The sequence below is a fragment of the Lissotriton vulgaris genome, chromosome 12 (assembly GCF_964263255.1).
Source record: "Lissotriton vulgaris chromosome 12, aLisVul1.2, whole genome shotgun sequence".
Lineage (NCBI taxonomy): Eukaryota > Metazoa > Chordata > Amphibia > Caudata > Salamandridae > Lissotriton > Lissotriton vulgaris.
The window spans coordinates 80,759,972-80,787,432 of NC_141700.1; the positions used below are offsets into that span (position 1 = coordinate 80,759,972).

Consider the following 27,461-nt stretch of genomic DNA (forward strand, 5'->3'; position numbering starts at 1 on the left):
GTAGTCTTCTATGCTCTAATAGAAGAAGAGGTCAAACCTTGAATTTGCCACAGAAAATAATCCTGAATTCAGAATTTACACATGGAGATCGACGAGGTACCATTGACGTCCTCTAGTGCTTTCAGACTAAATAAGGTGTACTGTGTAAAAACCGACCTTAAAGGGCCAGTCGTCATGGGAGGTTACAAATGAAGAAAAGGCGGACTAACCAGCCTAATAACGAATCAGAAGCCAGCATTTACGATGCACAATGACACAAGCCAATGACAAATATGGGCGGAGATTGGGCGGGGCTTCTATTCCATACTTCAATACAGCATGCCTCGCAGAACAGCGCATGCGCTGCCCAGGCTCGACCTCAAAAGTAGCAAAAGCACATTAAATTTTCAATCTCAAGGACTGAAATTAATATTATTTTCTTTTTATTAGTTTCCAACAAGTACAACAAACGTGATATACGTGGTTTACAGATAGGCACAAGCATGGTAGCGACTGAACAGTAGTATGACAACATAAGACAAGGTCCAGCAGAATGGAATAGGAGCATTAGAATGTGACCCATATTGTAATAAATATGCAACAAGTACATAAGCAATACATCAAATGAGAGTATTTTGGCATCACCTTCGTATCAAATTCCCTGAGTGGAACGCAAAGAGAGGACAATCAAGAACAGGCCTCCACATCTATGCAACATGATAACGATCAAATGTCAAGGTATGGGGCGGGACGCTGAGGGGGGGGGGAGTGTCACAGTCCTTCGCGAAGGGGTGTTCAAGGAGATAGGCTATAAGTGGATCCCAAATATCTCTGGGGCGGGCAGAGAGCGGCAGGAGTTCTGAATAAGTAAATGTCTGGTCCTGCCAAAAAATCATGTCACCAAGCCATTCCTTAAATTTAGGTGCTCTGCCGCTGCCCCATCTGTACGCCACGCGCCTCCTGGCCAACAACAGGCTAAAGGCGACAAATTTTGCAGTGTTTTGCAGCAAGTGTTTCCGTGTAGCCAAGAAGGGGGAAAAGGGGAGTGGGGGACAATGTGGAGGAGATCATGAGTTCTAGGGCTGTGATCACCTGCTGCCAGTATGCCAGCACAGAGCTACATTCCCAGGCCAGATGTAGAAAGTCAGCCGCGTCTGAGCCACATCTGTAACATTTATCACTGTCACGTAGTCCATACTTGTGGATCCAGACTGGGGTATAATATAAGCGATGTAGAAATTTATAATGAATGATACGTAGCCTTCTGCTGGAGGAAATTAGAGTAGTCTGTGTGCAGCAGTATGTCCACTGCTGATCAGTAGGGGCTTGTCCCAGCTCAAGAGACCATTTGTCCCTATCCGAGAAGGGGGAGTAAGTGATGTCAGTAGATATGCTGTGGTAGAGGGTACACACTAAATGTGAGGCGCTGTCAGTGCGCAGAACGTGGCATAATGGTAAGATGTCAGGAGGTTCCTGCAGGTACATGGGGGTGTAGTCTTTGAGGCCTTGTCGTAGTCCGACGTACATAAAGATATCCATGGGGGAGGGCGGTGACTTAGCAATTAGTTGCGCCAACGTCCGGAATTTCCCCTGCAGGTAAAGATCACCCCAGCAGGAGACGTTGTATTGAGGACTGTGAAATTATTGCTTAGGAGGCCCAAGTATACACACTACAGATGTCCATTGAGAATACCACTCCACAGATAACACCCTTTCTTGTACTGTACTGTTTTGAATAATAATTCCTGAAGCACTCCTTCTTACCATAAATGTCAGAAATTATTTAACTTACTGAAGTGGGCCTTTTCTTTCAACTGTCACCCTTTTTAGGTTTCGCCTGGCGTTCACTGCGCAGCAGTGTCCCACAGGCAAAATCTTTTGATCTCCAGTATGGGGCTTTAACCCGCCTCTCTCTTCCATTGGCTAGCTCCATAAATGGAGGCTAGCCATTGGAAGAGAGATGTGGCAATCATTCTCGGAGCAGATTCGAGGGCGTTCCTGTCTTTTTTTAAAGCCCCATCCCTTTTTTCCGTCATGAAGTTGTGGGCATTTACTTTTTTTTTTTTTTTACACCGTGTTTTTCTTCATTGTTAACCTCGTCCCTGTCCCGCGTGGTTTTATCCTGACCACCTTCCCGCTGTTCGTCCCCCCTCCCGCTGTCCTTGTCTTTGTTCCCGCCCCACCTCGAAGATCACTACAGTCGCCGCTTGGGCAAGAGGTGTCTTTGTTCCCGCCCCCCCTCGTTTCCCGCCCCCCCTCGCGGATCACCACAGTCGCCGCTTCGGGGCCCTGCATACAAAGAATCCGCATACAATTCAGTAAATGTTTATCCCGTCCACCTCCAACTGTTTCGATTAAATGTCATGTACTTGGTTAAAGTATAGGTACTTTTAGGAGATTTAATTTACAGTGCGAACATGACCCGAGGGTAGAAGAGCGCTTTACATGAGCACCAGTTGCATTACAGGCAGACACGCTCCTTTTAGTTAGGTGCGGGGATATTACGTGATTTGCCCAGAATCACAAGACGTTAAGCTTCTCTGCCGGACTCGAACCTGGTTTCCCCTCACTCTAGCCGTTAGGACACATGTGATCGATCCAAATGTTTCCCAATACCAGTGCTTTCTTTGTAAAATAATAAGTGCTCGTGCCCAAAACTCTGCTCTCACATCCGTTGTCGTCGTTATAAAATGTGCCAGTGACGAATAGCAAAGCTGCGAAGTCCGGAATCCACCTCCGCATTTTTTCCGTTGCCAGACACTCCCAGCCCGTTACCTCACTCTTGCAGGTTGAAGCCAGCTGTTTCATTTGGTGACTGTTTTTCTGTTTTGCTCTTCCTGTTTATTTCTCCTTTGCATACTGTTCGCTCTGTTACTCCAGGGAAATATCTGATACAGAGAAATAAGTGCCGGTCCCCAAAATTAAGCACTGCCCATTTTTTAAGCCTAATATGGATTTTAATTCTTCGATACGTAAGTAGAGCATTGAACAGGTTTACACTAAGCTTGGTATGAAGTTAGAAATTTGCTATGAACAGATCTTTTTTTGTTTGCTGATAATCCGCTCTATAGTTTTTGAGACGAATACAGGAAAAGGTGTCAATTGGTATTCAAAGAGTAAATCGTGGGTGTGGGTATTTGTACCACTTAATTCCGGAAACAGCCATCTTTTAGTAAAGCACACACGAACGCGTTGATTTGTTTTCCACTACATAAGCGAACATTTGATGTTTTTGAAATTCGATGCATTTCTATATATTTTAAACACACTTAAAAGTAACTTATTAGTAAGAGGAAACATTTTCTCCATAGTTACATTGTTGATAAAACAATACATTTTTATATCAATAAGTAAAAACTCAATAAATTACTCAATCGAGAAAAACATAGATTCTGAATCGGTTGCTGTTGTATTACAGATGTTGGTCACAGGCTGATTAATGTCTTATTTTCAAGATGGCCGCTTATGAAACATTTTTCACCCGTAGCGCTGCGTTGCGCGTTGGACCTTAGTCCTTTCTCTGCCTCGATAGTCTGGCAGGGGTGCTGCTGCTGGTAAGATGGCGGCGGTGTCAGAGAGTAGAGTACTGGGGTACACCGTACACCGCTGGAGCTCATTCTCCTCCACATATCTTCTCGAGTAAGTGACCTAAGTATAGGCTCTGGTGCGTCATGGAAGGCTGAATGCAAAAGTATAAACTTCTGGGGTTGAATGAGGAATTTGTGAGCAGACATTGGATTGTGCAGAGGCCTGGTTGGAAACTGTGCAGGAACTAGTTAGTGCTGGGGGTGTTGAAGCATTGCAGTCTGGAGTTGAATTGTGTTGGCCAGAGTTCTGCTCGATGACCGGACCAGAACTTTGTAGATCCAGAGTACAGAGGTCCATGCAGAGGAGTTGTGGAGACCACAGGGTTGGAGGGGCTTGAGAACATGAAAGGAAGATTGGCAGATCTCTTAAATACTAATGTCTTGAGGGGTGCTGTGGAGATCTCTCACATCCAAGTTCCTGGAAAGAACCTTAGCAAAACCATATTTTATAGGACACAGGAACCTGAAATGGGTTTATTTGAACATGGCCATTGTTTACATCCTGTGTTTGTTGTTTCCCACAGAGGAATGAAGAGCATTACCATGTTGAAACGCCTTCTACTGCATAACAGCAGTGTAGATAGCGTGAATGCATAATGCTTTGAATTGAATTTTATTCGTGTGATGGAGTAGTCTCAGTGTGTGTGTGTGTGGGGGGGGCTCTCTGTGTGTGTGCGGGGCTCTCTGTGTGTGTGGGGGGCTCTGTTTGTGGGGGGGGCTCTGTGTGTGTGTGGACTCTGTGTGTGTGGGGGGCTCTGTGTGTGGGGGGGGCTCTATGTGTGTGTGTGGCTCTGTGTGTGTGTGTGGCTCTGTGTGTGTGTGTGGCTCTGTGTGGGGGGCTCTGTGTGTGAGTCTCTGTGTGTGAGTCTATGTGTGTGTGAGTCTTTGTGGGTGTGTGTGTGGGTGCAAATGCAATAGGTCTCGCATTTGCGAGAGATTAAGCTATTGGCATTGTAAATGACAATGCCATTTATTTATCTGTTTTCAAAACCAACACATAAATAAAAATGTTGTCATTTACAATGCCGATAGCTCTAACTTTGGCAAAAGCGTGAACCGTTGCATTGTAAATGCTTGTTCTTCATAGTTTACACTATCACTGGTTCTGGCCTTTAGAAGACTTTTCTTTTAAAACATTTTTCATCTATTTACAATACATTGCATTCACTGTTTCTAAAAACGCAAAATTAAAATGAAAACATTCCAGAAATCTATTTAAGCAAAATATTTCTCTTTCTCTTATACATGGGAATTAGGCGCCACTATTATTCAAATATTGACAAGCTAACCCCTGTTGCCCCAAGTGCTTTCAGTCGCTATAGGTAATGTGGCCTATTATTTTTTCAATATAAAAGGGCTGAACTAAAGGCGATCCATTGTCTGGCGCTCTGTATTTCACGGGGTGAAATCCATCTTACTGTCCTCCACCTCTTTTTCGCAGATGGATTTGTATCCATTTTGACAACGGTCATCATTCCAGAGACTCGAAGCTCCTCCGGACAGTCTTTTAAAGCCCACTGTGGCGCAATCCTCTGCGTTTCCAAAGTCATCAGGTTGTGCAAAGTCCCAAAATCTAAAAAAAACATAAGGAGCAAGACATGTTTCAGTTTACGAAAATGTCTGAAGGGAATGCATTAAACGTCCACTGACTCCCAGACTTGACCACCTCTGACCAGGGCTTGAGATGCAGTGTGCATTACATCTACTGAGTACAAAAGATGTTTTTTTCCCCGAGATGTACTCTCCTGATTTAGATATCTCTGACTGTCTCATTCTTTCTGTTACCTCATGTTTAAGAGGTTTTTCCACCCCACAGTATTGCCATAGGTCAACCTAATGGAGGCAACACCTGCACCCGCATAAGCCCACCATGTTATGCTATGCGGCAACTGCTGTGTGATTCGTGTATTGGGTTTTGCTGTTCTCTCTTATGTGTTGTGTTCTTGTGTGTTGCATTGCGTTTTACGTTTCAATCCTGCTCAGGATGTCATGTTAGGGTTCAGGCAGCTCTGGGAAGTCTCAAAGGGATTAATTTGGAAAAGACTGACCAGGAGAGGGGGGCGGGGGGGGGGGGAGAGAGAGAGAGAGAGAATCAGGAAAGGAGCCCTGTTGATAGAGTGATCTTCCTCACAATGTTACTATCACACTACACAGAGCACTGAGGAAAGCCTGAAGAAATTGTGCGGCTCAGCCATATCCATCACCACAGAACTCTATCTCCCCCGTTCCTCTCATTTGACTTATTTTCCCAACCCCCCTCTTCTTGTTCTTCTCTTCCTGCAGCCCTCCCTCCTCTACTCATACCAGCCTTGACTTTGACTGCCCTCCTCCTGCTCCTTCTGACCAGAACTCTATGGTTGACGTATTCTTTTTTTCTCCTTGCCTTCTGCCTGGAAGCAAATCTCCTCAAGTTTGGCTTCCTTCTGCGTGAATCTTCTCCCATGGTCTTGTCAAGCTATATAAAGCCAGGAAGATGTTTGCAGCTGTACTGTACCCCCAGGGACTACCTGCCCATACTGCCCTGCGCCATTGAGGAGGAGGGCCCAGGGTCCAGCAACTGCATCGGATGCAGCAGGGCTGTGCCCAGGCCAGGGGTGGACCAGCAACACCAGGAGAGCAGTTTTAAGTGCAGTCTTCATCCCGCTGAGCGGGGCGCATTGCACCACCAAGTAGCCAAGGACTACCTGTCCCATACTGCCCTAGGCCATTGAGAAGAAGAGCCCAGGGTCCAGCAGTGCTGGGGGAGCACTTTTACTCGCAGCCTTCATCCCGCTGAGCTGGATGTTTTTCACCGCTGCGTAGCCAGGGACTACCTGTCCCATAATGCCTTGGGCCACTTAGGAGGAGGATCCAGGAGGATCCAGCAACACCGGGGGAGCGCTTTTAAGCGCTGGCTTCATCCTGCAGCATGGGACGCTTTGCAGCATTGTGCCACAGGGAATGTCTGTCCCACTAAAGATTAGGACCCAGGGTCCAGCAAAGCCAGGGTGGTGCTTTGAATTCCACAGTGTAGGAAGCAACCGGGTTGTGCCCGGGCACAGGGCATATCTGAGGCTGGACTATTGCTTTATTGATCTGCTATTGTTTGTTTAATCTGCCCCAGCACCCAGGAGGGTGAAACATAAAGCCCCAATTCCAACTAAGTCCAAACCTAATTCATCTTTAATTTCGGTCCCTGGGTGGAATGTTGGAGTGGATAGAACGTCTCCACATAACATGGGCGCCCGCTACATTAAAAAGATGCCAGGGTTCAAGAACGATGCCCTCTATATTAAAACCCTTAACTCGTGCTTTTGATACCAGCCCAGCGAGGACTACTAAGTCTGTTGCCGTGGACTTGGAGCTCTTCCAGAGGAAACTACCAGATTCTGTGAGGGGAGGTGGGATCTCTGCTTACTCCAGTGCTTGTGCGGTTGGCGGCTGTCAAAACTCATTTGTGCAACGTTACATCAAGTCTCCCTACCTCCCCTAATAGTATAACTGCTCAACTTCCTCATGCTCAGGCCTCTGCACTCTTGCCCTGAGTTGCCTCCAAACAAACACTATTTCCCACCCAATTGTTCTGTGGACAGACACTCCCCACCCCATTTAGCACCACTACCCTTTAGAACAGTCTCAAGTAGATATTGGGCTGAGTGATATGGGAGGGCCTTACACTCTGGAGGGGAATTGACTTTTGGGTAAGTCCTCTAGGACTATCCACCCAACCCCTTAGTGCTGACGTAAGAACCTAGCTAGCATTACCAGCAGCACCACGCCATTTTATGGCCGACTGGGTCATTCAATTCGAGGATCGGGGAACAGGAGGGCTAGAGGAGGGGTATTAGAATGATGTCATCATTAATTTACCACCTGGCTGCTGTCCTTATTTTGTGATAATGACGAACGTCCCTCCCCGGTCTCTGCATATCAGCGAGTCCCCAGACCATTTAAAGAACAAAGTCCTCCACGTTTATCTTTACGGTCTCTAAAGCTGGTCACATTCTGTTGGGAAGAAGGACTGGGTGGATTGGCCCATCTAAGAAGTCCTTTAAGGGAGATTGGGTTATTATTAATTTTAAGTACTCTAGGTCTGCGGGCTAGATGTCCTAATCTCGCCTCTTTAATTCCGTAAACATTAAGCTTCTCCCACTTGACGTTTTCTAAAGCCACCTGCACCATGCGCATCTTGCCCCTGACAATCTATTTCCTGGTCAGTCCTCCACTGGTAATCGTCTTTTTCAACTTCCTCTCTTTAATAGGTTTGCAGCCTTGAGCGACCTGCAGGTGGTTGAGTGACAATTTGACAGGTGGGGTACACCTCAGCCAATCTCTCTGGCTGGCCTTACTGATAACATCCGTCCCTCTCTCTGTCATATTCATGAGCCTGTAGTTTAACCTACTGCTCCTACCCTCTTAAATCACTCTCAGGCTGTTAGGGGTTTCAGTCAATGCTGCCTGGTCCCCCCGACAGAGGCATTCCACCAATGCCCTCCGGTTAGGATGGGGTACGTAATATCACTTAATGGAATATTTCTGGACTCTTAAACAAATGAAAGGTCCCAGACTGGCTCAGTATTACTGAAACCTCTCAAGCCTCCAGGAAACCTGGCGTGCTGAACCAACCCATGCTGAAGGTTTCTCCTCCATATTCACTGCTGCTACACCGTCTCCATCAGGTCGGGCCTGCGGCAGTCTGCAGGTTTTAATTTCTAATTTGTTGGCTGTTATTATTAGAAGGTCTGTCACTGCCTTCCCATATTACCAGTTTTTGTTTTTATCTTTCAGAGGCGGGTCGGATCTAATGTTAATTATTTTTTATAATATCATGTTTGATTCCACCCACTGCGATATCTTCTCCATCTGTGGATTTAAATGCTTTTTTTATCTAACTCACTCTAACTGTCCCATTTTATGGGCTGGCGATTTTAATATTCCAAACTCCTGGTGTCCATCACACCTAGGACCAGCACCCACTCCCTCCAACCATGCCAGAAACCTCAGAATCATCATAGACAACAAGCTCAGGGTGAAATCACAGATCAATGCCGTCTCCTCTGCCTGTTTCCTCACTTTGCACATGCTACGTAAGATCTTCAAGAGGCTTCCCCTACACACAATATGCACCATAAAACAAGCCCTCATCACCAGCCGACCAGACTACGGCAGTGCCCTCTATGTAGGATTCACAGCACCCCTCCTACAGAAACTTCAGACCACACAGAACGCTGCAGCCAGACTCATCCTTGGCCTTTCCGACGAACCCACATTACACCCCACGTCAGGAACCTCCACTGGCTCCCCGTACAGAAGAGATGCCAATTGGCTCTACAAAACCAAGGACTTGCCTACATTAACCACCGCCTGAACTTTCACTAACCGTCGAGAGGACTATGCTCCGCCTCCCTTTGAATTGCCCATACTCCCCACATCTACCGATGCAGAAGTGGCGGACGCTCCATCTCTTACATCACAGCAAAGACCTGGCACAGCCTCCCCACACACCTCCGAACCATCACCTCACTTCTAGAATTCTGAATGGCCCTCTAGACCTGGCTGTTCGAATAAGACTCAGGGGCCTGCAAGCGCCTGGATACCCTATTTGGTGATTAGCCACGCTTTATAAATGCTGATTGGATTGGAATGGAGAATGGTCTCCCTCGTTTAACATCAAGAGGGGATTCAGGCAGGTCTGCGTCCTAATCCATTCCTTTTTATCAATGCAGTGGTTGGTGCCCTGCAGGGTCTGCAGGCCAATTCGTCTATGGCTCGTGGACGTTCGGCCCCAGGACTTTTGAATGGAGATGACATGGTCCTAAGATGTAGGGGTGCTGTCGGTCTGCAGAGACTGATGAACACTTTTGCAGACTTTATGGAGGCTAGGAAATTAAGGATCACTATAGCTAAAACATTTACGATGACCTGTGGTAGAAACATCCAAAAGTGGGATCTCCCATCGTAAAGCTCAATTCATTTTGCTACTTAGATATCCTTTTCACTAACAATGGTTTATGGGCTTAACATATTTAAAAAGAGCAATTGAAAATGAGTACAGTGTGCAAGGGAAATTTTAGGTTCCCCCGTAAACTTAGCAGTCGATCCATTAGGGAAATAGTCAACATTTACAAAGCAAGAGCCCTTTCTGCTGCTATGTATGAGGGTGTCTGGGAGGTTATTCGTCTTGTTGTCCTCTTCAAGTGGAAGATAATGTTTTTCTTAGGGGCCTTTTGTTTACCCCTGCCTCTACACTATCCACTATTGTGCATAAGGAAGTGGGGGCTAAGCCCCCTGGGGACTTGCTCCCTCTTAAACCAAACTTACCTTAGCACTCACTTCGGGCTAAAACCGAAACACCTTTTGCAAAATTCATCAATCTGGATTGTCTAGTGTTAGACCATGTCTTTAAAATACAGCGGCTCTCCTAGATTAACAAGGTCTCTAAATCATTGTTTGATACCTCCATGCTCCAAGTCCCCAACAGAAACCCTGCTTTACACAAACGTGAGGTTAAGGCCTCATTTCTATGTGCTAGGAAAGAAAAGAGGGCTCTTCTTGAGTCCAAAAATCAACAATTGTCTCTAATTTGTCGGGCACCTTACCCGAGGGCCTCCAATTGTATCTTTTCTAAATGAACAACACTCAACACCCCTTTGTCCTTACAAGGCGGCGGCTTGGCATCGAATACCACCTTGTTACCTTTCCCATCATGAATCATTGGCAGAGGGGCCCAGTACCGTGCCCATGTGATGGCCTTTTTAAGCAAAGTACTCAGCACTGTACATTATTCTCTTGTTTCTATGACTGTCCAAGGAGATTTTTCTTGATACCGACCTTGGTTGAATATAGTATCAATGATTGTAATGTTGCTCCACAGTACCTGTGCACATTGGAGGATCACACTATGTGCTTTTGAATAGCCTGTTACATATGGTGTGTGATTCAAACTAGAAAAAGCATATCTAGTTACACGTAGTTTTTGCCTATTTTAGATGGTTCTCCCATTAATGCTGTGCATAGTTTGTTTTCATATTGCGGTTGCTGAAGCGTGGCTCAGTGGTTAGAGGCGGCAGACCCGGAAGCTGAGATCGACTGTGGACCAGGGTTCGATTCCCCGCCTCGGCGGGTCTCGGGCTCAAAATTCCACGGACTCGACAATTCTCGCTCTGGTGCCTACTCAACTCACGGGGTCACACTCTGTGACTCTGGGCAATAGCTTGCTTAATCTCCACTACGGCCCCTCGCGGCGGGATGCCTGGCTTTCACCTTGTGGACACCCTGCCGTGGTTTCTCACAGGGGAATACCAGGACGGGTTCCCTAAGCAAGCGCTGGGACGCTTACGGGCAGCTGTGCGCTTTCCAAGTCCAGCACATTTACATTTACATTTACATTTGCGGATGATGTTTCTTAGCTAAGCTGTTTATCATTATTGTTTGATCACTCCCCTGTCTTTTTAAACTTTACATTTGTGTAGCTTTAGTAGTTCTATGCTGGGGAAGTCACTTAGGTGCTAATTGTAGCTAATGTTTTTTAGCTGAGCTGTCTACTACTATTGCATGATCACTACCCAGTATTTTTAAACTCATTTTTAACTTCTGTTGTTGTAGAAATTTTATACTGTTTGTTCTTTTATGGTCCATTGAGATTGTGCTGAATAAAGTTTTGACTCAAATCGCCTGGAAGAGATTGCCCTATCTCATTGATTTATCTGTCTGCCAGGCCCCTGTTTTATTATGACTCTGCTCTACTTGTGTCCTCTATATGCTCTCTTCCTCTCAGCCGTACCCACTCTTCTCTGCTACTGACTGTCTCCTTTCCCCTCTCATTATCATTCCTCAATTTACTCCTGCACATTTTTTTCCTGAAGTTGGGGTTTGTGTGAAAAGTCTTTCAGAAGGATACAAAGCTCCACTCCTTCTCTTCCCCTTCATCGTCTGCCACTTACAGCTCACGCCTTCATTCCATTGACAATTCTGATTTGGGTACAATCTCCCGAATGCAGCCAAACTCAGGATTTCAACCTGGGAGCAAATTGTGCACTCCAGGCTTTTAGTACAAGCTGTTGAAATCACATGTGCTCTTTGGTGACCTCAGTATGGTAAATACCTTCCCCTACTAGTACATCATCCTCAATTCCAATACGCTTCAATCAAAATGGGCCCCTAACTGTACATCAGGTAAATGCCACCCTATTTGCAGCCTGGGTGTTTATAGAGTACAGTCTGAATATGAAGACAAGCCCAAACTGCGGCTCAATGGTATGTGATCCTTGGACTTTCTTTCTATTTCTCTACTTCCACCTGTGAAATTACATCTCTGATCTCGTTTTTGTCAGCCATCTCCTATTTGGTTGCAAATAGTTTAATACTATCAATTCTAGATTCTGAGTTGAACACATTTATTTAATCTGATCTATTCCTTGGTTCCTTTCATACAACCTTTCTTGACAACATCAATTTTGACAAATGTAATGATACAGTAATGAGCCATGTGATAGCTGATTGGATAAATGAGTTCAAGTATAAATGACTGAGCAGATTACATGAGTTATTGCTTGCACAAACTCACCAAGGACTGAAGATGCCCTTTTACAAATAAGCGAAACCTACTGGCTTTGCCTATGCTTATTATCATTAGTTAACATGTCGCTGTTCTAGATTCGGTGGTTTGGTAAATAAAATAAGGTAAAACAAGAAAACTATAATATACAGAAATATAAATTATGTAGGTTTTGCTTGGAAGGCGACTTACGCTTCGGATTGTAAACTGCGGCCATTCACCCACTTCCAGGCACCTTCTTGATCCCTGTCCGTCAGGCCAATCCAGTGGACAACCGTCTTAGTCTTGTTTGTGATAAAGTGCTGTAGGAGAGCAAAGGGAACAGGTTCTGTGAAAGATCACAAATCTCAGAGTACTTGGGGTATTTGTGACCTGTCACTGGGTGCCACCTTTGATGCCAGACAACCCATAGATTCAACGGAGCTGAGTGCATGCAAGGATGCTGAAAATGTACTGACCAAAACCCTTTGGATGGAAAAATGCCTGCTGGGAGTAACAGGTCTTTTGACTTGTGGTGTAGCAACCACTCGCACTAAAATGTGCCTTCAAAAATTAAATTAAATTTAAATTAAATTTATGTATGATTTGAGATCTATCAAAACACTGTTGCACTCCTGCAGGCCTGCAACCACCGCCAGCTTTATTAGAATGTGCCACAATGTCAAAGCAGAGTGGTGAGCACTGCTTGTTTCAGTGCAAGCATATTTTGTGCTTCCTGTTTTCTTGTCTTTAATCCTGGATTTGATAACATCGTCCCCTCTCTCCTTACACCATCTCCATACATTGCCATATATCATTTTATGAGAAGAGGTTTGAACAGCTGTCAGCTGTAATTTACCTGTGTACTCGGTGAGGGTTGCCTGGACCATTACAACTTGTGCTGTAGAAATGTTGTTGTGGTAAATGTTTGTTACTCCTTGTGCTACATCTGCTGTGTTTGTAGGTAGCTTGCACTTATGCTGCCTTTGATGTACTTTTCCTGTGTGTAAGAGAAATTTACATTGTCCTTCCTGTGATGTACATGTTTAAAACATGTGTAAGTACACTGCTGCAGTCTGTGTGGGAATAGTTCAGTGTATGGATCAGAAGCTTGCTCAGTTGCAGCATCCAGTGCTGGGCCAATGTGTGGAAGAAGCCTGCACTGTTACTACAGTTTTATTAGGTCTCGCCCTGGCGAAAGCGCGCGAAGCGCGTTCTCGCTGCGAGAACTATAGTCGTCGGCTCAGCTTACAACGAGCCAAAGTGGAGACAAGAGATGCGCACGCGCAGCATTGTAGAATGGGATTTGGTCGCACGCGTGAGCTTCTACGGTAGACAGCATTGCAGAATCAGATTACGACGCGCGCCTTGTGAAGCATGCCGGAATCGGATCAGGTCGCGCGCGTGAACATGAGCTCCGATTCTGGCATGCTCTTCAGTCACCATGGATCACGCACGCGCACACACACAGCCACACATATACACACGCACAGCTAACAGACACACAGCCACACATATACACACGCACACACACAGCTACACCCACACACGCGCACATACCCCCACTCCCCCCCACTCACCAGCTGCACCTTCACGCAGTCCACGGGGTACATGAGGCAATGCTCCATGATGCCGGCCACGAGCCGGCCAGCATGTGGGTGGTGACGGTGGATCCCTCGGGCAGCGCTTCGAACTCCAGACCCTCCTCATGGTCGTCCTGCTCCTGCTGGGCTGCTACGTGGCGCGCTTTAGGAGACACGCGCTGTGACATGTCTCACGCTGTGAAAGCGCGCGTCTCTTCACGAGCTCCACCACGCTTTCACGAGCGAGAGCGCCTTTCTTTGTATCAGAAGCACTGTGTGCCTTCCAGCACTGATGCGTCACCGGACTCCGATAACACCCCCTGACCCCGCCCCCACTACTCAGCGGTAGAAGCAGCAGTGTCACAGTTAACTTCCGGTGCCATTTGCAGCTTTTACTCTATCCCAACGCACCGATTTTGAGGGGGTGTGGGGTACAGTACCCTGGGGCGCAGATTGCATTGTTGTGGATGCTAAAATGAGTATTCTAGGATCTATGCCGTGGAGCGGCTCTTTTACATCTGTGAGCAGCGGAGCCTGTGCTGGGTGCGCGGCTCCACAGCTCTCCTGCCAGCCCCACCCCTGGCGCACCTGCAGCCCGGAGTGGCACCGCCCATGCCCGTCCTGCTACTGGTGCTTCACTAGGACACCTGCCCTCCACCAGTCCCTCCCCCGTAATGCGGAAATAGTACCAGCCTGCACGCCGGCTTTCTCTCCTTCACGCACCACACCTGTACCTGCCAGCCTTTTCGCAGAGCTCTGACCTGTGCCCTCCTCTAACAGCTCCGACAGCCCACCCATCATGGCCCAAAACCAGCACTCTGGCACTGCAGTCAGCGGTTCCCCAGGGGGCAACGGAAAGCCCAGGAAAGTAGCACTCATCACCGGCATCACAGGGCAGGTAAGAGTGTAGGTGCAGCATTATTGCATCTAATATGGCCCGACTTAATGTTTTCTTTTAACTTACCTGTGCATTCCTTTCCCATTAACGACATATGCTTCCGTTCCAGGGTTCACATTCAGTTTAAAGATGCTTTCTGGAAGCTGTAGTCTTATTTAACATCAGCTGAATTGAGCTGTTGTATTGCATGATTATATTATTCAAAATACATAATAAGTATTGTACATTTGGGTTTCTGGATGCTTGAAAGATCATATTCCACCCTCTAGGACAATTGTGGTTCGGCGATGTAAAGTCATGATAAATTCAAATCGAGGACAAGAGCGGGACAACAGATAGTGGCCAGTTGTTTGGTGTGGTTAGTTAACTAGAGTGAGGTCTGTCTCGCGTTGTGAACGTGCTCATCTCTTCTTGCGCTCCACCACGCTTTTACGAGCGAGAGCGCCTTTCTTTGTATCAGAAGCGCTGTGTGCCTTCCAGCACTGGTGCGTCACCGGACTCCGATAACACCCCCTGACCCCGCCCCCACTACTTGGCTGTAGAAGCAGCAGTGTCACAGTTAACTTCCGGTGCCATCTGCTGCTTTTATTCTATCCCAATACTCCGATGTTGAGGGGGTGTGGTGTACAGTACCCTGGGGCGCAGATGGTATTGTTGTGGGTGCTAAAATGAGTATTCTAGGATCTATGCCACGGAGCGGCTCTTTTCAATCTGTGAGCAGCGGAGCCTGTGCTGGGTGCACGGCTCCACAGCTCTCCTGCCTGCCCCACCCCTGGCGCACCTGCAGCCCGGAGTGGCACCGCCCATGCCCGTCCTGCTACTGGTGCTTCACTAGGACACCTGGCCTCCATCAGTCCAACCCCCCGTTATGTGGAAATATTGCATTACACACCAGCCTGCACGCCGGCTTTCTCTCCTGCACGCATCACACCTGTACCTGCCAGCCTTTTCGCAGTGCTCCTACCTGTGCCCTCCTTTAACAGCTCCGACAACCCACCCATCATGGCCCAAATCCAGCACTCCGGCACTGCAGTCAGCGGTTCCCCAGGGGGCAACGGAAAGCCCAGGAAAGTAGCACTCATCACCGGCATCACAGGGCAGGTAAGAGTGTAGGTGCAGCATTATTGCATCTAATATGGCCCGACTTAATGTTTTCTTTTAACTTACCTGTGTATTCCTTTCCCATTAACGACATATGCTTCCATTCCAGGCTTCACATCCAGTTTAAAGATGCTTTCTGGAAGTTGTAGTCTTATCTAACATCAGCTGAATTGAGCTGTTGTATTGCATGACTATATTATTCAAAATACATAATAAGTATTGTAAATATGGGTTTCTGGATGCTTGAAAGATCATATTCCGCCCTGTAGGACAATTGTGCTTCGGCGATGTAAAACAGATGTACCATCTATAAAGTCCGGATAAATTCAAATCAAGGACAAGAGCGGGACATCAGGTAGTGGTGGCCAGTTGTTTGGTGTGGTTAGTTAACTAGTGTGAGGTCTTTAGTTATTGTTTTTTGTAGCCCAGGTTTTATTTTTAAAACCTTTTTGTGACTCACCACCTGCTGCTTTGTGGCGATCCCATGCTTTTGCAGTCTTTCATTGAAAGATAGTGGAATTGTGAGGGATATTTATTTAGTGCATACCAGTTGAGTTCGTAAAATGGATTTATTGCCCTCTTTGTGAATGTATTTAAAAACATGGTGAACTGCTTATGTAACTGATGAGTGGCAAGTGCAGATATGGTGTACCTGCTGAGTCAGCCAGCAGTTGATCCCAGGGCTGTCATCACCAATTTTCCACACCGCCTCACCCTCACACCCCCTCACACCTCCTCTCACCCTCACTCACCCTCACACACCCTCACCCTCACACACCCTCACCCTCACGTACCCTCACTCACTCACATACCCTCACTCACTCACACACCCTCTCATCCTCACACACCCTCTCACCCGCACACACCCTCTCACCCTCACACACTCTCACACCCCCTCACCCTCACCCACACTCACACACCCTCACCAGCATAGCATAACAAAACATAGCATAGCATAACAAAACACAGCATAGCATAGCATACCAAAACAAAGCATAGGATATCAAAACATAGCATAGCATAACAAAACAAAGCATAGGATAGCAAAACAAAACATAGCATAACAAAACATAGCATAGCAAAGCATAGCATGGCATAATAAAACACAACAAAACATAGCATAACAAAACATAGCATAGCATAGCAAAACACGAGAAAACATAGCATAGCATAAGCAAACAAAGCATAGGATAGCAAAACTAAACACTGCATAGCATAACAAAACAAAGCATAGGATAGCAAAACTAAACATGGCATAGCAAAACTAAACATGGCATAGCATAACAAAACAAAGCATAGGATAGCAAAACTAAACATGGCATAGCATAACAGAACAAAACATAGGATAGCAAAACAAAGCATGGCATAACAAAACATAGCATAACAGAACAAAACATAGCATAACAAAACACAACACATAGTATAACAAAACATAGCAAAACACAACAAAACATAGCATAGCTTAACAAAACATAGCATAGCAAAAAAAAATAATAATAGCATAGCAAAATATAGCATACCAAACACAACAAAACAGATGCATAGCATAACAAAACATAGCATAGGATAATAAAATACAACAAAGCATAGCATAGCATAACAAAACATAGCATAGCACAACAAAACATAGCATAGCAAAGCATAGCATAGCATAACAAAACACAGCATAGCATAACCAAACACAGCATAGCATAGCATAACAAATCCAAGCATAGGACAGCATAACAAATCCAAGCATAGGACAGCAAAACATAGCATAGCATAACAAAACAAATATAGGATAGCAAAACAAAACATAGCATAGCATACAGCATCACTCCGCACTACCACAGCATCACTCAGGGGCACCACAACTTCACTATGCGCTACTACAGCATCACTGAGCGCTACAGCATCACTCATTCGCCATTACATCACTCAGCGCCACCACAGCATCAACCTGTGCAACCATTCAACAACACCTGGTTCAAATATGTTCTCTCAATGTTTCAAGCTTTATTACAAAAGTAACAAAAAGATGTTAATATTTCACTTCTGTTCTTGGATTTTCGTCACAATAAAATACACTGAACATAACATTTGTGAAGATTATTTACAAAACTTTAAGCTATTACCATTATACATTACAATAACTTTTATTTAAGTATTAATAATTGAAAAAAAATGTAAAAGCCATTGTTATTTGTAATATTAATACATATGTCACGCAAATACAAAACATACTGCATTACAAATGCTATAGGTAACACATTTGCGAAAGTTATAACTATTGACATTGTAAATGACAAAGCTATTAATTTTGCTATTTTCAAAAACAAAACATGAATAAAAATGTTGTCATTTACAATATCAATAGCTCAAACTTTCCTAATGCGAGCCCTATTGCATTGCAAATGCTTGCTAGTTCTCTGTGAGAGGGGAGCTTTCACTGATGCTTCATGTGCAGTGCATATCTCTGTACAGGGATAAGACATTTCTTCTGCTGTCTATGGAAGCCCCTCCTACTGCTGCATGAGCTGCACCTGCCAGGGGGCGTCACAATGCGGTGCGGGGGCCCCACTCTCTACAGTTAATGAAGGGGGCCCCAGGCCCCTCAGCTCTTCTGAGAACTGTGAGAGAGGCGCTAAAGCCTCTCTCCCTCTGGTCTGAAGCAGGGGCAGCCCCTCGCCCCCCTCCCTCTGCCCCACTCTCTCCTCTCCATAAGCAAAGCCCACCACACAAGAGAAGAGAAGAGACAGGGACAAGGATGGGGTGAGGCCCCAGCGAGCAAGAGCAGGAGACAGCACAGAGCACTGCTCAGGACCCTGACAAGGGTGGTAGTGGGGGCCCCCAGAGAGCGCATTTTCCAGGGCAAACCTCATATGAGAAGGGATGAGGAAGCAAAATGGTGCCCTAAGGTAAGCACTCTTGTTAGAACACACCATGGGGGTCCGCAGGGAGAGGGGTGGGGGGCCGAGAGGGTGCAAAGCAGAGGGGAGAAGGGTGCAAGGTAGAGGGGAGAAGGGTGCAAGGCAGAGAGGAGAAGGGTGCAAGGCAGGGGGGAGAAGGGTGCAAGGCAGAGAGGAGAAGGGTGCAAGGCAGGGGGGAGAAGGGTGCAAGGCAGAGGGGAGAAGGGTGTAAGGCAGAGGGGAGAATGGTGCAAGGTAGAAAAGGGTGGAGGTGGAGTAGGGTGCAAGGCAGAGAGGAGATGGGTGCAAGGCAGAGAGGAGAAGGGTGTAAGGCAGAGGGGAGAATGGTGCAAGGTAGAAAAGGGTGGAGGTGGAGTAGGGTGCAAGGCAGAGAGGAGATGGGTGCAAGGCAGAGAGGAGAAGGGTGCAAGGCAGAGGGGAGAAGGGTGCAAGGCAGAGGAGAGAAGGGTGCAAGGCAGAGGGGAGAATGGTACCAGGCAGAGGGGAGAATGGTGCAAGGTAGAAAAGGGTGCAAGGCGGAGGTGGAGTAGGGTGCAAGGCGGAGAAGAGAAGGGTGCAAGGCAGAGGGGAGAAGGGTGCAAGGCAGAGGGGAGAATGGTGCAAGGTAGAAAAGGGTGCAAGGCGGAGGTAGAGTAGGGTACAAGGGGGAGGGGGAGAAGGGTGCAAGGCAGAGGGGAGAAGGGTGCAAGGGGGATGAAGTTAAAAATGTGCTCCCGCCTGGAAACATTTCTGCGGACGCTCATGGAATGCACACTACTTTGGGAGAGAGTGGAGAGAGAGAGAGAGTGGAGAGCGAGTGGAGAGAGAGAGAGAGTGGAGAGAGAGTGGAGAGAGACAGTGGAGAGAGAGTAGAGAGAGAGAGAGTGGAGAGAGCGTGGAGAGACAGTGTAGAGAGTGAGCGAGAGAGAGTGGAGAGAGAGAGTGGAGAGAGAGAGTGGAGAGAGTGGAGAGATTGGAGAGAGAGAGAGAGTGTAGAGAGAGCAGAGAGAAAGAGTGGAGAGAGAGAGAGAGTGGAGAGAGAGTAGAGAGAGAGTGGAGAGAGACAGTGGAGAGAGAGGGGGGGAGAGAGAGTGGAGAGAGAGAAAGTGAAGAGAGAGTAGAGACAGAGTGGAGAGAGAGAGAGGGTGGAGAGAGTAGAGAGAGAGAGAGAGAAGGGAGAGAGGGTGGAGCGAGAGAGTGGAGACAGAGGAGAGAGTGGAGGGAGACAGTGGAGAGAGAGTGGAGAGAGATTGGAGAGAGAGAGAGAGAGATAGTGAGAGAGAGTAGAGAGAGAGGAAGTGGAGAGAGAGACAGTGGAGAGAGAGACAGTAGAGATAGAGTGGACAGAGTTGAGAGAGAGCATGGAGAGAGTGGATAGAGTGGAGAGAGAGTAGAGACTGGCTGGCTGACTCAGAGACTGAATACTGACTGACCGAGAGACTGACTGACCGAGAAACTGACTGAGAGAGACTAGCTAATTGAGAGTGTGACTGACTGACTGACTGACTGACTGACAGAGAGAGAGAGACTGATTGAGAGTGAGACTGACTGACAGAGAGAGAGAGACTGACTGACTGAGGTAGAGATATACTGATTGGCAGAGAGAGAGAGAGACTGGGAGTGAGAGGCAGAGACTGACTGACAGAGAGATAGACTGATTGACTGTGAGAGAGACTGACTGAGAGCGAGACACTGAGAGAGACTGACAGAGAGAGAGACTGACTGACTGAGAAATGCTGACTGACAGAGACTGACTGGCAGAGAGAGAGACTGACTGACTGAGGTAGAGAGAGAATTACTGACTGAGAGAGACTGACTGGCTGGGAGAGAGAGAGACTGACTGGGAGAGAGAGACTGACTGACTGACAGAGAGAGAGACTAAGAGAGAGAAAGAGACAGACTGAGAGAGAGAGACTGGCTGACAGAGACTGACAGAGAGAGAGAGACTGAGAGACTGACAGAGAAAAGAGAGACTGACTGAGAGACTGACAGAGAAAGAGAGACTGACCGACAGATATAGAGACTGACTGACAGAGAGAGACTGACTGAGAGAGAGAGAGACTCACAGAGAGAGACTGACTGACAGAAGACTTACTGACAGAGAGAGAGACTGACTGACAGAGAGAGTCACTGACTGAGAGAGAGAGACTGACTGAGAGAGACTGCTGACTGCGAGAGAGAGAAAATGACTGACTGAGAGAGGCTGACAGAGGGAGAGAGAGACTGTCTGGAAGACTGACTGACTGAGAGAGAGAGACTGAGAGAGAGAGACTGAGAGAGAGAGGCTGAGAGAGAGAGCCTGACAGAGAGACTGACAGAGAGAGGGACTGACAGGGAGAGGGACTGACTGAGAGAGAGAGAGACTGAGAGAGAGACTGACAGAGAGAGGGACTGACAGACTAAGAGAGAGAGACTGACTGACTTAGAGAGACTGATTGAGAGAGAGAGAGAGAGAGAGAGACTGACTGAGAGAGAGATTGACTGAGAGAGAGACTGACTGATAGAGAGAGACAGAGAGAGAGAGAGACTGAGACTCTGACAGAGAGAGAGAGACTGACAGAGAGAGACTGACTGACAGAGAGAGAGAGACTGACTGATAGAGAGAGACTGGCTGACTGAAAGAGAGAGACTGGCTGACTGAGAGAAACTGACAGAGGGAGACTGTGAGAGACTGCCTGACAGAAAGGAAGAGACTGACTGATAGAAAGAGAGAGACTGAGTGACTGAGAGAGACTGACAGGAAGGGAGAGATAGAGAGACTGACAGATAGAAGGACTGATAGAGAGACTGACAGACAGATTGACTGACCGACAGAGGGACTGACAGAGAAAGAGAGACTGACTGAGAGACTGACAGAGAAAGAGAGACTGACCAACAGATATAGAGACTGACTGACAGAGAGTCTGACTGAGAGAGAGAGAGACTCACAGAGAGAGACTGACTGACAGAGAGACTGACTGACAGAGAGAGAGACTGACTGACGGAGAGAGTCACTGACTGAGAGAGAGAGACTGACTGAGAGAGACTGGCTGACTGCGAGAGAGAGAAAATGACTGACTGAGAGAGACTGACAGAGGGAGAGAGACTGTCTGGAAGACTGACTGACTGACTGAGAGAGAGAGACTGAGAGAGAGAGACTGAGAGAGAGAGGCTGAGAGAGAGAGCCTGACAGAGAGACTGACAGAGAGAGGGACTGACAGGGAGAGGGACTGACTGAGAGAGAGAGAGACTGAGAGAGAGACTGACAGAGAGAGGGACTGACAGACTAAGAGAGAGAGACTGACTGACTGAGAGAGACTGATTGAGAGAGAGAGAGACTGACAGAGAGAGGGACTGACTGATAGAGAGAGACACAGAGAGAGAGACTGAGACTCTGACAGAGATAGAGAGACTGACAGAGAGAGACTGACTGACAGAGAGAGAGAGACTGACTGATAGAGACTGGCTGACTGAAAGAAAGAGACTGACTGACTGAGAGAAACTGACAGAGAGAGACTGTGAGAGACTGCCTGACAGAAAGGGAGAGACTGACTGATAGAAAGAGAGAGACTGAGTGACTGAGAGAGACTGACAGGAAGAGAGAGATAGAGAGACTGACAGAGAGAAGGACTGATAGAGAGACTGACAGACAGATGGACTGACAGACAGAGGGACTGACAGTGAGAGAGACTGACTGAGAGAGAGAGAGACTGAGAGAGAGACTGACAGAGAGAGGGACTGACTGAGAGAGACTGAATGACTAAGAGAGACTGAATGAGAGAGACTGAATGACAGAGAGAGATAGACTGACTGACTGAGAGAGACTGACTGACAGAGAGAGAGAGACCGACTGACTGACAGAGAGAGAGAGACCGACTGACTGACAGAGAGAGAGAGACCGACTGACTGACAGTGAGAGAGAGAGAGACTGACTGACTGAGAGAGACTGAATGACTGAGAGAGACTGACTGACTGAGATAGACTGACTGACTGAGAGCGAGAGACTGACTGACAGAGAGAGAGAGACTGACTGACAGAGAGAGAGAGAGACCGACTGACTGACAGAGAGAGAGAGACCGACTGACTGACAGACAGAGAGAGAGACTGACTGACTGACTGAGAGAGACTGAATGACTGAGAGACTGAATGACAGAGAGAGATAGACTGACTGACTGAGAGAGAGAGGCTCACAGAGACAGAGACCGACTGAATGACAGAGAGAGAGAGAGACCGACTGACTGACAGAGAGAGAGAGAGACTGACTGGCTGACAGACTGACTGACTGAGAGAGACTGACTTACTGAGAGAGACTGAATGACAGAGAGAGATAGACTGACTGACTGAGAGACTGAGAGAGAGACTGACAGAGAGAGGGACTGACTGAGAGAGACTGACAGAGAGAGAGACCGACTGACTGACAGACTGACTGAGAGAGACTGACTGACTGAGAGAGACTGAATGACTGAGAGAGACTGAATGACAGAGAGATAGACTGACTGACTGAGAGAGAGAGACTGACTGACAGAGAGAAACTGACTGACTGACAGAGAGAGAGAGACCGACTGACTGACAGAGAGAGACACTGACTGACAGACTGACTGACTGAGAGACTGACTGACTTAGAGAGACTGAATGACAGAGAGAGAAAGACTGACTGACTGAGAGAGACTGACTGACTGAGAGAGAGAGAGAGAGAGAGAGAGAGAGAGAGAGAGAGAGAGAGAGAGAGAGAGAGACTGTGATGGAATTGGGGTCAAAGTGTGTATGAAGCTATGCAATGCCTCTTAAGATTGCTAATGTCTACTAATAAAAATGTATTATCAAAATGTGCTCTTTGTAGTTACATCTGCTTTTGAAATACTGCATTGTCACATTGTCTAATGTTTTAAAACAGAAACGAGAAGGAGCAGTGGATGCACTTTTGTCAAAACTAAACGATGAGTGGGCCTGATGTTGTATATCATCAGAAAACTCACCTAACATTGAGCAAACTTCCCCGGTCTACCAATGGCAGGGACCCTGTAATGAATGGACCACCACGTATGATAGCCTGCTGGCAGACTAAGACCAACCTTTAACTCCACCATCCAGTGTTACTTATAACGGCTGTATTGGTGACAGTGGCGTAATAATCGCCCGCATCCCCTGCAGTATGGCGGGTCGCTGGCCTGAGAGCTCTAGAATGGCACGGAGAATGTGGGGTGGGGGGCCCTCCATGTAGTTTGCAGGGGAGCCCCCTGAAGTTTTGTTACGCCACTGGCACCTGCTCTGTTTGTGCGGGGGAGCTGTCCCTACTGCTCTTAATATTGAGGCTGTAAACTTGCATGGCCGCTGCCTGCCTCTAACGAACCTGTTGTGTGTGCTTCTGTGCATGTGTGTGTGCATGTCTGACATCATTTCCAGCAACTTATTTTACTCTACATGTTGTGCTGAGCAATGCATGTGTGAGTTTTATGCTCCATTGTTCTGCCAATGCTGTACCTGTTCTGTGTGGGAGGAGCGTGTCCGCTCTCTGTTGCTGGTGGTGTATGTGATGTATATAAACATGGAAGTCTGGGGGCTGCTATTGTACCTTTTGTGTGTAACATGGCTGACTCCAGTAAGGTACCTATTCTGTTACTTCGAGGAAAGCTTCTTCTACAGTCGCTTGTGCTGAAACTATTCTGTGTGTGAATGAAGCATTAACAGCGGCTGTGTGTGTGCGGGTGTCTGTGTGTGTCAACTTTACAATCCTGCTTTCATGTGTTTTGTTTGAGTGAAACGTGCCCTGCAGCCATCTCTGCCTCACCTGTACTGTGCGATGGAAGCCTGCACTGTTGTTAGAGGTTGGATCTACTCTGCGTTTCTGTCAGAGCAGCTTCCACTGCTGCTGTTTTTTTATGTGAGAGAAGATTGAGCTGTTGATGCAGTACTTGATTTTTGAGTGTGAGGAAAGCTTACACTGTCACTGTTCTGTGCTTTCATGTAGTTGTGTCTCTTTAAAGAACCTTTCACTGCTACTGAAAAACCTTTGTTCTGCTGCTGCCCTGACTGTACTTGTTCAGTGTTTGCTAGTGGAGATCATGTCTTCACTACATAAAGCCGGTACCATTGGCTCAGGCAATGGCTCTTTTACATATTTTCTCACCCAAAAATTTGCCTCAATCAGCTCTGACTGCTAATAGACTCGAGCAAGGTCTTCTATTTTACAGTGTGTGTGTGTGCGGGTGTGTATGTGTATGTATATAGCTACAAAGATAGACAAAGAGGCTGGTAGAGAGACATATAGATTGGCAATTGATCTATAGATATTCATTTTGAAAGACAATTAAGGTTACAATGCTGCAGACTACAACACTTGCGAAGCAGAAGTATACAATGGAAGATGCTTTTAAGCCATCACAGCAAAGCATTACCCAAATCTTAGCTCACCTGCTCCATCTCGTCATTGATGATAACCAGGTCTGCCTGACTTGTCAAATATTTTGATCTGCTTCTGTTCCAAGAGAGTCTGATTTGAGAAAAGAAATAGCATTTTCCATTGTATGGCAGCCAATCTGTGGGGCAGGCCCAGTAGAAGAACTCTGAGAGACAAAAGTACAGTGAGAACAACCAACAACCATACTTCTGTTGTGTCAGACGTGAAGCCTCAGGGTGCTCAACCCACATTCTGTTTTAGTTGGAGGTGTTTCTAGGGCCCTGAGTTTAAGCATAGCAGCCTGGAGTTTAAAGTCCAAAACTGAAAATCAGAGCAAGGGCCAATTTCATACCGGCACCTAGGATCTGTAGTGATCCCAGCATCCACCAGGACTATCGAATGGAGGTCTTTGGAAGGTACACAGTTATCTGGCGGCTGTATGCTTTGCTCCAAATACTTCTGTCCAGACAGTGTTTCTTTTCTCAATCCATGAGCCTTCCCCACTCCATCTCAGACCATTTAGCCTCAATTGTAGCTCTGTAGAATGGGGCACAATTTTCTTGTAGACAATTACGTAATTTGCCATGCAGCAAAAAAATTCACTTGGTTAGTGTGCCGTGTATTGAAGCCTTTTTTAGTATTTTTAGGTTTCGACCTGGCCGTAGCACCTGCGAAGCAGGTGCTCCGCCCAGGGTAAAATCTTATGATCCTACACTATGGGGCTTAGACCCGCCTCTGTCTTCCATTTGCTAGCTCCATAAATGGAGGCTAGCCATTGGAAGAGATTGGCTGTCAATCACGCTTTCCCCGTGAAAATGCGATTCGGGGGCGTTTCTGACTCTTTTTTTATGTCCCGCCCCTTGTTGCTGTGTGTTCCGGGCCGCGCTGTGATTGGCTGCGGGCCCGGGACACCCCCGTGACGTCATTCCTCGGGCCGCGCTGTGATTGGCTGCCGGCCCGGACACACCCGTGATGTCATTCCCCGGGCCGCGCTGTGTTTGGCTGCCGGCCCGGGACCTGACTTGTTTATATTCCCACAAATTAAAGACGAGATAGGAATCCAAAACAAAGAACGTGAACAGATGTTCCTTCTGAGTATGCATAACTCAGAGAAGGCTGAAAACAAGCTGGCTGCATTTAGTAAACATTCTTTGCAGGACTGCAGCTTTAAGTTAACACAGAGGGTTGTGTAAGGCATTGGCTGGAAGGCATACCTAGGTACATTCCCTCAGTTTCCTGCCGCCCTCCGCATTGGCTGCTCTCTTGGTGGGAGGTGAGCAGTCACCGTCCCACCCCATTGTTCAAGGCGAAGCCTGCCTTGGCAAAACTTCAACCTTAGGACACAAAATGCGTGCAGGTGTAAAGTGAGAAGTGCTGGGGGCAGCAAAGTGCAACCTGCCAGTGCGGCCGTGGGAACGGGCGGAGACGCTGGGAGGAGGGTAGCCCGCAGCCGGAGGGAAGTCTGCAGCAGGTTGAAAGTTGTTGTGGCAGGCTGAGCCGCTCCGAGTTCCTCCTCTGTCCCCGGGGGAGGAGAGTGTTGAGTTCGGCGCAGCCAGGAAAGGCGAGAGCTGGAGAGGAGGGGGCATGCATCGCGGCTGCTGAGGGAGACGTCCGTGAGCAGTGCCGCCCCAGGGTAGCCGACCCCCGCCGAGAGGAGCCTGCGCGCAAACAGCACCGGGAACATGAGCCACCATGATTAACAAAATGTCCAGCTTTCTGTACATAGGAGACATTGTCTCCCTCTACACGGAGGGCTCGGTAAACGGCTTCATCAGCACCCTGGGGTAAGGCTGCCGCCCCCGTGAGAGGGAGGGCGGGCACGCATAGGTGGCGGTGTCTGCAGGCTGTGTGCGTGCGTGTGTCAGCGCTGGAATCGGGGCTGCACGCGCCGCCGCTGACAGGCGACTAGGAAGTGCTCGAAACACTTCTCGGAAGAAGCCAGCAAGTTGTTTCGCAGATGTTCTTGATTAAGGACTGCGGCGGGTCACTCGTCTTGTTTGTTGTTGTGTTGGACGTGTCACTGCTCTGCAACCACAGAGGACAGTTATGTGGGCTGTGTCTGGTGCCTCCTGTCACAGGCTTGCAGTTTTGAGGCGCTATAAAGCAATGAATGGCCGCTACTTCAACTGGTGCTCACTTGCAGTGGGTGACCTTTCATTCCCACATATCTGCAGCATGCTTTTAACCCACTGACTGCTGTCCTACTTGCAGAAAGTGAACTGAACTCTAATATATTCACTCTTTCGTGCAGAATCATAGTAGGCTAGTCATCCGTGTCAAGAATGAGCCACCATGGAGTTAGTCTGCCGTTGGCATAATACATTTGACCTTTGTTGCTCAACTTTTTTCCATTGTTTGGTAGGTGGTGTTCCAGAATGTGGAAAGGAAAACGCAGCAGATAACAAGGCCCCCAGAACGTCTGCTGGTGCTTTAATAATAAGTGTTACTGTTACCCAGCTCCGTGGTACTCCTTTTATTGACTTAGTAAAGATGAAAGGCTGAGCCAGCCATGAAATGTCATGTTTTCAACTCGG

General features: G+C 47.3%; 1 protein-coding gene across 1 annotated transcript in view; it reads right to left on the reverse strand.

The window, feature by feature from the left end:
- Positions 1-468: 468 nt before the first annotated feature.
- Positions 469-27,461, reverse strand: part of LOC147673382 (hepatic lectin-like) — a 33,622-nt gene continuing 6,629 nt past the window's right edge. Inside the window, exons 3-5 of the mRNA XM_086947238.1 lie at positions 24,942-25,093; positions 12,295-12,404; positions 469-5,139 (exon numbers count right to left, since the gene is read on the reverse strand). Of these exons, the coding sequence (XP_086803364.1) occupies positions 4,962-5,139; positions 12,295-12,404; positions 24,942-25,093 (440 nt within the window). The 3' untranslated portion in view covers positions 469-4,961. The remainder of the gene's footprint in view (positions 5,140-12,294; positions 12,405-24,941; positions 25,094-27,461) is intronic.